This window comes from Peromyscus maniculatus, chromosome 11, assembly GCF_049852395.1.
Source record: "Peromyscus maniculatus bairdii isolate BWxNUB_F1_BW_parent chromosome 11, HU_Pman_BW_mat_3.1, whole genome shotgun sequence".
Taxonomy (NCBI): Eukaryota; Metazoa; Chordata; class Mammalia; order Rodentia; family Cricetidae; genus Peromyscus; species Peromyscus maniculatus.
The window spans coordinates 50,299,273-50,312,946 of NC_134862.1; the positions used below are offsets into that span (position 1 = coordinate 50,299,273).

Below are 13,674 nucleotides of genomic sequence, written 5' to 3' on the forward strand. Positions count from 1 at the left end.
CCTCATATGGAGTCCTCATATGGAATCACAAAAGACTCAAAAAAGAAAAAGCAATACTGAGCAAATGCTGGAGGAATTACTATTTCAGACCTCAAGAACATTACAGAGCCAGTCATAAAAACAGCATGGTAGCCAGATGTTGGTGACGCACACCTTTAATTTCAGCACTTGGGAGGCAGAGGCAGGTGGGTCTCTGTGAGTTTGAGGCCAGCTTGGGCTACCGAGTGAGTTCCAGGACAGTCAGGTCTGCACTGAGAAACTCTGTATTAAGAAAAAAACAAAACAAACAAAAAACTGTCAAACAATAACAACAAAAACAAACAACAAACAAAAAAAAATCCAAACAAATTAACAAAATGGTACTTGGGCGAAAAAAGACATATAGACCAGAGGAACAAAATTGAAAACCCAAACATAAGCATGTATGGCCATCAAAAAAATATACCAGAGGAAAATCTGTATCTTCAACCAATGAAGAAGAATGATGATATCAACTCATATCTATCACCTCTCACAAAAACAAACAAACAAAAAAAAACAAAAAACAAAAAACCTACAAATTTTAAAAGCAGAATTTACTCTGAGTTAAATGGAGGTCACATCTTGGGAACACAGTAGTGAAGTGACAATATCAGTTCCTTCTGAGGGCTTTTTATTGAGTAAAACATTAATACAATTTCTATTATAGTATTATGAAAGGAGAAGTGAAATTACTACTACAAAGCTGACTTGAGCAGAAGGTCTATATGGAGGAGCCTTAGCTGGAAAATGGAGTTTTGTTATGAAAATACTCAGGTTTTAGACAGAGTAAATGATCAGCAGAAATTTAATACTACTCTTGGCTGGAGTGGAGAGGAGGAGGCATGATGCTGTGACCCCTCAAAGGTAATAGTGATCACAATTTTCAACCTCATAGACTTTTTCACAAGACAATTACAAAAAATGATTTGGGGCTTTGAAATTTAACTTTTCAGTCTTTTAAAATTGATATAGAAGGTTTGTACTTATCTAATGGAGTGCATTCTTGCAATTTAATTGTGTATACTCTGTATAATGGTAATTCACACTTCCATCTTTCCCAATATCATTCCCTTGCACTGAGAAACTTCACATGCTCCTTCATCTTTATTACAACACAGAGAATGTGTAGGACCAACACTGGAGGCAAAGATGAGCTAGGACTTGTTTAAAAATTTAAACATTGACGGAGAAAAGGACGAACCAGTTGTTAGCTCAAAGGAACCATGGGTGGAAGCCATCATTACTTGCTGGGTCTAGCAAATAGCCTCTTTTGTCTTTGCTCTTCTTCGAGCTATTCTTAGTACAATGATAAGAGGAACTTTTGTAAAATGTAAGTGCATACCTTTGCACTTATTTAAAATCCCCTGTGGCTGCCTAGTCATTTCAAGTAAATGTCACATCTGTTGAATGATAAGTTTCTGCAAGGGCACCCATCTTAGTCAGCCTTCACTTACTTCTTATCTTTCTCCAACAACTCAAAATAATTGGCTTCTTTGCTCTTGTTGGGCATACTGGGCATTCCTGTGTTTAGGGGAAGCACCTGTTGCTGTGGCTTTTGCTGTCTTGCCTGCTCTTTTTCCAGACAGCCACAGCGAATCTTCTTCATTCACATTTTCTTTAACCCCTGCTCTCTCAGTATGGAATTCCTGGGTCATCGTACTTACATTAAAATTACCCTCTGAAAACTTAGTCTCCTTTTCACATTATTTTTTCTCCACAAAACTCACCACTAAGGTTTATTCTTAGTAGACCCTAACTACCCTCTCCATTTTGTTAAATTACCGTAACATTGAATCTAAAACCTTCTTTGCACATAATCACTGTTTTGTGAGACTGTATATATTATCAGTATTTGATGAAATTTTCACATCTTCTTTCAAAAAAACAGCCTGAGTTTCATGATGAAAAATTTATATCTTTACCATTAGTGAAAAGTAAATGTTCTTGGTTACTTCTTTTAGGGAAGTCATGAAGAGGATTCCCAATGATGTGACGTTTCTTGAGAGGGGGAGTAAGGTTATAAAGTAGCACGATGAGAAGCACATAATAGAGGAAGATTTTCTGGATAGACTGAATTTTATAGCTTTTGCTGTCTTCCTCAGTTCCATATTATGTTACCATTTCAGCTTCTGAATTAGATTTATGATTCTCCTAAAGGGATTTTAGTACATTTGCATGACAACTTTCAGACCCTATGATCATTTTGTATCTCAGATAAACCCTGACGAATTGCCAGCATGTTCTCTAACATTGCTGGACCTTCAGTAGGCTTTGATCTTTGCCAAATACCATTTTGCCAAATTGTTTTTTGATCCATGGATGATTTTTTTTTTGCCAAAAATTTTTTTTCCCACAAAGAATCATCAGTCTTAATATATTTACTTTCCTTTGTTTCTGTGACAAAAATATTGGAGAGATGCAGGGTTCTGAGTAATTTCAGTATGTCCACAGAGCAGCTCATCTGTGCAATGGTAGCATGAAACAGAGGCTTTTGATAAATTGGCAGAGCAGTAAGCAGGGATGGCTAGACCTGACCTACAGGTAGCAATAGCCTCCAAATGCCACTACCTAATAACCCCTTTGCCAGCCAGGCTTCACAACCCTAAGCCTCTACAAATGTCAAATGGGTCCCATATGCTAGGGACGAATTGTTTCAAACATGAATCTGAAGGGAACAGCTGAGATTCAAACCATGTTTAGGAAGCAGTAGTTAGAAGTAACACATGCAATCAATAGGCAAATGTGTCTTTTCCAAATTATTTCTAAAAAGATGCTTTAACATTAAGAAACACATATTTTTTAACTGTGACTGCAAATACATTGGCAAATACGTTGAAATTAAGCATAAAATTTGGAAGAAAAGAAGTTGTTACAACCCCCCTCCAAAAAAAAAAATCAATCAACATTTTCTGAGTACTTTTATCTTTATATCAACTTAGTGCTATATTTAGCTTACATCATTCTATCTGATACAATAAAGTTAATGCTGTTTTTCACAGAAAGGATAATTTCAAATAAATAGAAAGTCAAATTCTGAAGTTTGCAGAATTGAGATTCAAATCTGGTAATTAGACTACAGAGCCCAAGATTTTGACACTTTAAGACACTCATAAAGGTATAAAGAAGATGGGACCTCTACCTTTATGTATTTGTTGCTAATTGACACTTTGAAAATGTTGATGAGTTCATTTCTTAGATAATCCCTTCAGTCATACTCTGACTTTAAAATGGTTCCTTGAATACTAATTATTATAAGTTCATCATTTGCTTTTTCCTTTAAGAATCTATAGAGATTAAATGTAGATTTTTTTTTCATTCAATTTGTGCTGATTTTGCTGCTAGAGTCCATAATCTTTAATCTGATTTAATCTTAAATGTACTGAAGCAAATGGGGAAATCTGCTTTGGGACTTTTATGATTTTCCTATGAATTGAATTTCCAAAGCCACAGAACTAGGCAGAATATTCTAGAGCTAAAGAAACTCCACGTTTTCTTAATGTACATATCTTCTTCTAATAAGTACATTCAACATCCCTCTTAGTCAATTTTTAATTGTTATTACTGGTTGTCAAAGAGTGAGTAATTTATACACAAGCAAACTTTATTTTTCACATTTCAGGAGTTTAAAAGTCTAAAATTTAGATTCTGGCATATGAGGACTCTGGGCTGCATTCTTTTTTTTATAGTACAGAATTGTTTCATTTATTGTAATTAGACAATAACTCTATAAACAATCTAAAGAATTGTTAGAAACAAGGCAACAGTAAGACATAAAAATGGTAAGACCATGAACCACTCTGAAAGCTCTGGGGATGGACACAAGACATTTCTCTTAACCAGTAAAAAAACAATGTATTATTTTAATTGCTGGCAGAATTAGCTAACAAGAAATATATTTGAACCGCATTGTTGTTCACTCTACACTAATCAAAAATAAAAACTCAGTGAAGCAAGTAATGTAGGCCTATAAGAGTATTTCCTATAATCATAAGCATATTTAGCATATATACATGCAATTTTATTCTTCCAAACGTGAGTTGCTATTTTGTTTGGGAAAGAGATATTTTAGGAAACAATTTGATAGATATGAGAATAGTATAATCAAATCTTTATTATTCAGAGGGACAGAGAAAACATACTTCTTTTTTTTTTTTCCCCTTTGATTTTATTTTACAATACCATTCAGTTCTACATATCAGCCACGGATTCCCTTGTTCTTCCCCCTCCCGCCCCCCTCCCCCGCTCCCCAGCCCACCCCCCATTCCCACCTCCTCCAGTGCAAACACCCCGCCCCAGGACTGAGATCAACCTGCTAGACTCAGTCCAGGCAGGTCCAGTCCCCTCCTCCCAGACTGAGCCAAGCGTCCCTGCTGCATAAGCCCCAGTTTTCAAACAGCCAACTCATGCAATGAGCACAGGATCCGAAAGAGGAGGCTAGCTCTTCAGAACTGATGATGACTCTAAACCACTCTGGTGTTTAACTCTTATTGCCTACCTACCCGCAAAGGCCTTAAGCACAAATGCTACCACATGAATGGAAGCAACACATGCATTTTGAAGGGGTATAAATATCAAATCTATTCCTAGAACCCTTATGCAAAAGTGTATTTCACAAATATTTGTCCTTTTTGAGGCATGCACAGCTTGGAGGAGCCTCAGCTATAAAATGGACAAAAGTTAACATTATATACTTTTGCAAACTCAAATTGATGTCCTGAGAAGCACAATTTTAAACATGAAGTAAATTAGGTATCTGTAAGCGTCAATCTGTGTTGTAAGGTAAATTTAGCTGTATGACAAAGACAATGAAACAAATTCTGCACATTGGACATGGATGTAGCCTTTCCACAAACAGGGAGGAAATCAAATGCTTGAGTTCATGAAGCCATGGCCAGCGCAAATACTTCAAACATTGAGTCTTGTCAAAGTCCACTTTCTACCAACACACTGTTCATCAAGTTTTCATGTTATATGGTGCTGAATTTAATGTATTGTAATGCCATAATTTGGAACTCAGAGCCCTATGAGAGTAACTCCTCTAATTGTGTTGGCTAGTCCTTAGCTTTCGGGATGGGCTGTCTGACCTCTGCTGTCATTTACCCACATTCACTGTCTTTTCCTCTGCGTGTATGTGTGTGTGCTTATGTTGCAGAGAAGGGCAACAGTCTCCAGAACAGTGGCAGAAAATGTACGGGAGGTGCTCGGGAAATGAAGTCTATCACATCGTCTTGGAAGAAAGTACATTTTTTGCTGAATATGAAGGGAAGAGTTTTACCTATGCCTCTTTCCATGCACACAAAAAGTATGTTTCTGCTTCCAGTGGAGAATTTCATCAACCAGTCAATCAGACCAGTTTCAATCAGTTTTCCAAAGTGCTGTCCATATTGGTGCTCATGAATTTCAAGTGTTTTAACTTGTAGCATTGGATTTATTCTAATTTAACTATAAAATTTGTAGTATCTATAAGTTTAGTTTACCAGGAGGAAAATATGTAAGGAATATTCTACCACATCTGTGATCTTCATAATATCCTAGCCAATTATGAATTAATAAGCTTACAACAATGAATCTTGTTACATGAATCAAATGTAAAGTGATGTTTAGTTTTATTTATATTTATAATAACAGAAACACTTGAAAATAACAGAACAAAAGGAGAAAGAAAAAAATCATATTTTCTCCCTTTGGTCTTTTGAGTCTGGGTATCATGTATCTTAAGCTAGCTTCAAACTCAGTATGTGGACAAACATAACCTTGGTTGTTTATTTTCCACTTTCAGTTCTAAAATAACACGTAATAATCTAAAAAGTAAATAAACATTAATTTGATTATAGCCCTTTCATTGTCCAAAAGGAATTATACATTCTAGTTTAGCCAGGGGAATTTTTTTCTTCTCCTTTTTGGACAAAATTAATTTCTTAAGTAATAAAAATGTATATCAAAAATTATCTATGTAAAAGTATTTAAGTGGAATCTCTTTGTGTACTTTATAACAATATATTTCACTTAACTAATACATAGTGTACTCAAATTTTATTCTCAATGATTCTATTTATACATACTTTACTACTAAATCCATTTTAAATTTGACTTACTCACTTACTCTGTGTGGGCTTAAGATGAATTTTGAAAGTTAGAACATTACTAAAAGGGGGCTGGAGAGATGGCTCATCAGTTAAGAGCAATGACTGCTCCTCCAGAGGACCCAGGTTCAATTCCAGCACCCACATGGCCACTCAAAAATGTCCATAGCTCCAAGATCTGACACCCTCACACAGACATACAAAATGCCAAAGCATATAAAATAAAAATATATAAATTATAAAAAAGAACATTACCAAAGAGCAATAAGAAATATTTTAATACAATATTACTCTCAACATTTTTAATTTCTCCTACTGAACATGTACAACCATTGAGGACTATTTTAAATGTTTCTTTCTAAAGCTGAATGTATGAGAGGTGGTAGAAGTCATAGCAAGGGTGATTCAGACTCATCACTTTCTTTTCACATGACATTTCATGAAAGTCTCCCTTATGCCAATAGATTATAAATATTTTGAGCAAGGTAAGAAATATTGTTCAGCCAGGTGGTGGTAACACATGCCTTTAATCCCAGAATTGGGAGGCAGAGGCAGGTGAATCTCTGTGAGTTGAGTTCAAGGCTAGCCTGGTCTACAAACTGAGTTCCAGGACAGCCAGGACTGTTACACAGAGAAACCCTGTCTCAAAAATTCAAAAAAAAATTAAAAAAAAGAAATATTGTTCATAATTTTGACATTAGTAGTTATCTTAAAAATATAAAACACTATTACCACTACTGTATGACCAGCAGTCTAATATTTTACATTGTCCTATACTTTGTCATTCGTAGATATATATATATATATATATATATATATATATATATATATGGCATAATGCTTATGACAAATTAAATTTAATTGATTTTTTCCTTTGAAAATTAGATTATCAAATGTTAGGATCCTCTCAATATTCCTAATTCTATTATTCGATGTTCTTATTTTGTTCGGTTTGCTTATAGTAGATCAACTTTCTTACAAATGTAAGCAATTAAAAGAACAAAAAGTTAAATCTTTTCCAAATTGTAATTCTTAAACTCTTATATTCTTCTTTTAAATTAAGGTTTGGTGTCTGCTTGATTGGTGTTAGGAGGGAGGATAATAAAAACATTTTGCTGAATCCAGGTCCTCGATACATTATGAATGCTTCAGACATATGTTTTTATATTAATATTACCAAAGAAGAAAATTCAGCATTTAAGAACCAAGACCAGCAGAGAAAAAGCAATGTGTCAAGGTCATTTTATCATGGGCCTTCCAGATTACCTGTCCACAGCATCATTGCCAGCATGGGTCAGTACATACTCGCTGGAATTACCTTTAGTGTTTTAGTGGTTTTTTTTTTTTTTTTTTTTTTTTTTTTAGAAATACACATCTCTATTAGTAGAGATTCATAGTCAGGTTCAAAACTTGTTTCTGTATATTATAAACCATGTATGATTACATAATATAGATCAAAATTCTATACTGTTGATGTAAGAACAATGCAAGATTACCAAAAAGGTATTCAATAATTACTTTCTGTTTCTGATTTTAAGTGCTTGCCTTGTATGTTTTTCTTTTTAATTTTCTATACAATAGTCAGTTGGGAGTATTTCCAATGTTTTCTGTTCTTTCAAAACTTACTCACTCCATCTTACTCTCATCATTTATTTTGGCATTTATGACACAAAAAATGAAATAATAAACATCCAGTTAAAATGAAATTCATTAAAGTTTTCCTGTAAACCACCCACAAACCTATAAGTGTAAAATGCCTTGTATTAAGGAATATATGCCATTCCTTTTATGTAATTCCATTGTTTTCACTGGCTCAGTAAGCCCTCTTTCTTTTCTCTTTTGGGGTATTTAACTTGAATTGGATTTATCTTTATTATTCTTAACACCATCCCTCCCATGAAATCACTGCTATTTCTCCACCCTTCCATACATACCAAATACAATACATAAGCCTGTTGAGTTTCATGATTTTATTCCCCTGAAAATTTCTCAAAATGGTTGGCTTCAGATGTGGTTTCAAATTGCATGCCCCTTATATCTGTCTTTACCCCAATCTGCAGTCCTAGAACTGAATTGAATTTACAGTGGGTTCATTCCATGGCTGTGGTGAAGACTGATAACAGAAAGTCACAAAACAGTGCCAGTCACGGGCTGAATGTGTAGAATAAGTGCAGTAAGCATTGTCATTAGTTGTATTGACATCTAAATGGAAGCAAAGGGCCGAGAGATTGTGAGAAGTGGATCAAATGCTTGCTTTGCAAATATGAGAACTTGATTTTGATCTTGAGAATCTACATGAAAAAGCTGAACATGCTAACACAGACTTGTAGTCCCAGTGCTGAAGAGGCAGAGGCAAGTCAACCCCCGGGGTCACTGTCCAGACAGCTCACCCTTATTGTTGAGCTTAACCAAGTGGGGAACCCTATCCCCAAAAGCAAGATAGAGACTCCCGAGGAACAATAATTTTGAAATCTGGCCTCCACATATGTTTATGTACTTGTTAGTGCACCCACATATACTGTGTGCCTGTACACATACAAATATGCACACACATTCATACACATGTATGCACACACAAAAAAAAATAAAAAGTTAAAAAAGAGGAGAAAAGAAAGGTTCAAAATAAGATGACAGATAAACCTCAGTTACCTCAAGAAAATCAGAGATACAGTTGTAGGAAATTTATTGATCTGTAATTTTAAAATCCTGGATTTTTTTTCTTTTCACTCTTTTGGATCTTTGCTCTTTGTCTCTAAGGGTGCCCACCACCCAGATCCCAAATAAATTACACGAGGCTTATTTTGTCTTATAAATGCCCAGCCTTAGCGTGGCTTTTTTCTAGCCAGCTTTTCTTAAATTATTCCATCTACCTTTTGCCTCTCGGCTTTTATCTTTATTTCTTCTATATACCTTTCTTCCTTACTCTGTTGCTGGCTGTGTAGCTTGGTGGCTGGCCCCTGATGTCCTCCTCTCCTTCTTTTCTTACTTCCGGTTCTTCCTAGATTTCTCTTCTTTACTCTCTCTGCCTGTCAGCCCCACCTATCCTTTCTCCTGCCTTGCTATTGGTCATTCAGCTCTTTATTAGGCCAATCAGGTGTTGTAGACAGGCAAAGTCACACAGCTTCACAGAGTTAAACAACTGCCACATAAAAGAATACAACACATCTTTGCACCATTAAACAAGTGTTCCACAGCATAAACAAATGTAACACATCTTAAAATAATATTCCACAACACGACAGGAATAGTGTTATGTGAAATGTGTGACTATCATCCCAAACTCATACCCTGAAACCCCAGTGCCAGAGTATATAACCTTATTGGAGATAGGAGGTTTTTTTTAGAAATTAAATTAAAATGGGATCACTAGAGTTAATATTATTTACATGTGACTAGTGAACTGACAGAAAGATTAAATATATCATAGACACACATACAGGAAACTGATGTGAAAATATGATGGAGATAATATCAATCATCAACCCAAGAATGATACCTGGAACAGATATATCCCTCAGCATACTCAGGAAAAAAATCACAACAATGTGAAGACCTTTATTCTGAAATTTTATCCTTCAGTACTATGAGAAATTAATCTCTGCCATGGTATCTAGTTTATTCCATGTTTTTGTAGAAACATTAGCCAACTATTAAACATAACATGAGATTCATCTAGAAACAATAGAATAGAATAAAGTTGATGAATAAATTAAATACAGTAGATACTATAGTCTGAAGACCTATGATCCAAAAATGGATTTTCACAAAAGATAAAGGAAATGGTCAGTGACAAAAATAAAGAGTTTTCCCACCTCGAAACCACAGGTGACCTCTTTAGAGTAGAGCAGAAGACCTCAGAATGAACAAAGCATTTGTGAGAGAAAAAGATGTTGTAAGAAAGTCTTGTTTTTTGTAGATCTAACTGCTTTTTCAGATATCCCTGAAGGATTACAAATTTCTCATGCTCTTTCTCTGGACCCAAACTACTGGCAGATATCAGTATTGGCAGGATACCTGACAATAGACAAAATATAGCATGCTTCTGTCAATATGTTACCTGTTGTATGAAAGATAGTAACTAGGTATTTGGAGGTGATGTACAGTCAGTCTATTTGCAAGAAGATTATGTAAAGATGTCTTTGAAAGTGAAAAAGTATTTAACACACAATGTTGGAGCAGTTTTCTATGAAGAAAGATATATGTATTATCTTCTAATTGAAACTATGAGAGAGTTTAATGAGTGTATATGTTGATGGGGAGGAGTGTCTCAATTTGTTTTTGACACAGTCCTGAAAAGAATCCTCAGATGCTATATTTTTTTCTTGTTCTAAAGTACTAGAAGACTGCATGATCATCTATAGGGGTAAATGTAGTAGATATGCACTCATTTCTACAACTTTAAGATAACAGCATACCAGGTAGCTTTCCTTTGTATCAATAAATCGATTTTATAAAATGTAAATGCCTTAAAACTAAAACCAAAACATAACACAACAAAAACATTTCATTCTTCCTAGAAAAACTACCTCCTTTTCCAACAGAGTTGTCTTACGAGCTCTCCTCTGGTGTAGTTTTTAGTAACCACCATCATTATATTTGCTCATACACTGAAATGACTCAGTGTTGGACCTCCCATCAGGACTTCACAAGAGACCAAGTCTCTTAAAGGCCTCACTGCCTCTCATATCTGCACACTTGGATACAAACTCACATCACCTGAAACTACATTGGTAACAAATAATTTTTGTGAGGCAGAGTCTTGTTGGGTAACTTTGAAACTCACTAGGTGGATAAAGTTGCCCTTGAACTCAGATATCAACATGCATATGCCTCCTGACTGCTGGGATTAAAAGTGTTTTACTGTGTCTGGCTGACCCCAAATATAAGTTATGATATACATTTATACGTACAGGATTTCTTACCCAGTGAAATGTTTATCTGAAAAAGAACCAAATTGTATTGAGATTCAAGAGAGACTAATCCGACAGACAGACAGACAGACAGACAGACAGACACACACACACACACACACATACACACACACACACATACACACACACATTCAATTTCACCACCAAGTAATACTTATGTCACAGGTAGTAGAAACATCCTAATGGATTTTCGTGTTTATTGTTTTAGGTACTGTGGCTATAGACTTGCAAGACACAAGCTGTAGGGCAGCAAGTGGCCCTACCCTAGCTCTTCCTTCAGAAGGAAGCAAAGAATTAAGAAGACCTAGTATTGCTCCTGTTTTAGAGGTTGCAGATTCATCATCAATTCAGACATGTGATCTTCTAAGTGACCAATCAGAAGATGAAACTACACCAGATGAAGAAACTTCTTCAAACTTAGAGTAGGTTTGATTTTCTAAAGAATTTTTTGTTGTTTTGGGGGGAGAGTTGCTGACACTTTTTAATTTAACTTTTTGAGAATATCCTCATAGATACATTATTTACACAATTTCCATTTCCTTCACCCTCCAACTCCACCCATGCACTCGCATTTCCCTCTCAAATTTATGACCTCTTCATTAATAATTATTTTTACATATATAAACATTATATATATATACACATATATAAGCATTCTGTGGATTCTACTTAGTGTTGTTTATAAATCCATGTACTATGACTGACCCATCGGGTGGTTCATTCTTGGAGAAGACTCATTCTCATGCCATTAGTTACCTACTGTTCTTCATCTAGTGGTGGGACTTAAGTCTTCTAGAGACTTAAAATTATGGCAGGGGAAAATGTTTTTTTTTTCCTTCTGGATAACCTAGAATCATCACTCCATGGTTCTATTGAAACACTCTTCTATTAAGCATTTTCTCACCACAGAGTACTATAAAACATCAATTTTCTGCCTTCAATGTATTCTTCCAGTCCGTTTTTTTAATTATATTAATAAATATATTATTTATTTAATAATAAAAATAAATAATTTTGTTTCTGTATAATATAAATTGTATTTTCAAAGTTGTATTTCATTCTTCTGCCCTTTTATTTTTAATTTCTTTATTCACATCTATTTTGAAGTTTGCAATAGTGACTTCACTCACTGTTGTGACAAAATCAAAAGCAGCCTAAGGACAGAAATGCTTATTTTGGATCACAGTTTGAGATTACATTTGATCGTGACAGAGAATGCTTGGTGGCACAAGATGGCTTTTCACATTGCACACTCAGTTAGAAGGGAGAGACTGGGTGGAAGGCTGGTGCCCAACCGACATTCTTCCTTTCTGTTAAGTATAGGACTCGGTACCTAAGATGTGCGTCTTTCCACATCAGTTAGACTTCGTTGGAATCATCCTCATCTATAAATATATTTCCTAGGTTATTTTAAAACCTGACAAGTTGACAAGCAGGATTAACCATCATGATGTTCAAAAATTTATCCAATGACATATTCAAATACAATATTTTCTCATTTCACCCTTTAGCATTCATTTTTTTAATTTGGAAGCTAGACATAATTTAAATTTACAAATGCAAGACATATTCATCTTTTATCAAGTTTCTACTCTCTATCTACGTGCATAATAGTCATCACATTTAAGCCTATCCTAGATGTTTACATGTGTTATCCTCTGCATTATATTGTCATAGGAAAGCTGAAAGAACAGGAGTCTATATATTGTCCTGTTCCCTCAAAAGATTTATTTGCCATCCCAGATTCATCTTACAATTCTTGTTTGCAAATAAGCAGTCTGACTTCAATTTCTCTATCTGTAAATCATGTATGATTGCTGCATCATTGAATTATGCAAAGCCTAATTGAAATGATGGAGAAAAAGTGTTGTGCTGAGCAACCAACGGCATTAGTCATTACAAGTATTGTGACTGGGACTAGTGGTATCAGGCCAGTCATCACTGATCATATCTCACAGTAGAGTTCATATAAATTCATTCAGTATTTTATTGAACTAAAACTGAGCTGTGATTGAAACTCATAAAAAATAACTTTAAATTCATCTACAATTTGTATTTGTTTCAGAAAATGTCAATGTGCTTGTAGACAAAGTCTTGTCTTAAAGAATTCTGTTTTCCAAATACTCAAGTACATTTGTAGAATACAGGAGGGGAAACCAGCAGAATGGGCAACCATCCCTGCCGGCAACAATCCTTCTAGGAAATGATGTTTTAAAGTGTGAATGAAACTCTTTTTTTAGATTTCTAAACCATGGATTGGTAAAAAGGAATATTTTATAAGAAAATCAAAGAGATATTAAAGTAACAATGATGATTGCAGCTTCTAAATTTATAAAATGTGCACAATTTAATCTCCCAAAAAATAGTGTCAAGAAAATACTTTCAACAAGGTCTTAACTTCATTGGTGTCTCAGGAAAAGTTATCACAAATCAAGAGCTTCCCTTTTGGATGAGAAAATATTGCTTCAAGTAATTTCCTTTTATTTGCTAATTAACATTTATGCTTCTGCCCTTTAGAAGTTCCATGTTCCACACTGGTGTAGCCAAAATGTGCAGGTGGCTGTTTTTAAAAGTCAGTAAACAAACTAAATGTCTTTGATAATATTTTAAGAACAATTCCAGGAAAAATCCTGTTTTTG

General features: G+C 34.8%; 1 protein-coding gene across 2 annotated transcripts in view; it reads left to right on the forward strand.

Annotated features, from left to right (window-relative positions):
• Window positions 1-13,674, forward strand: part of Kcnt2 (potassium sodium-activated channel subfamily T member 2) — a 354,847-nt gene that overhangs the window by 247,042 nt on the left and 94,131 nt on the right. For both annotated transcript variants that reach the window (XM_006994959.4, XM_042258262.2), the window contains exons 15-17: window positions 5,174-5,323; window positions 7,168-7,397; window positions 11,244-11,457. In XM_006994959.4, coding sequence (XP_006995021.1) covers window positions 5,174-5,323; window positions 7,168-7,397; window positions 11,244-11,457 — 594 coding nt within the window. The remainder of the gene's footprint in view (window positions 1-5,173; window positions 5,324-7,167; window positions 7,398-11,243; window positions 11,458-13,674) is intronic.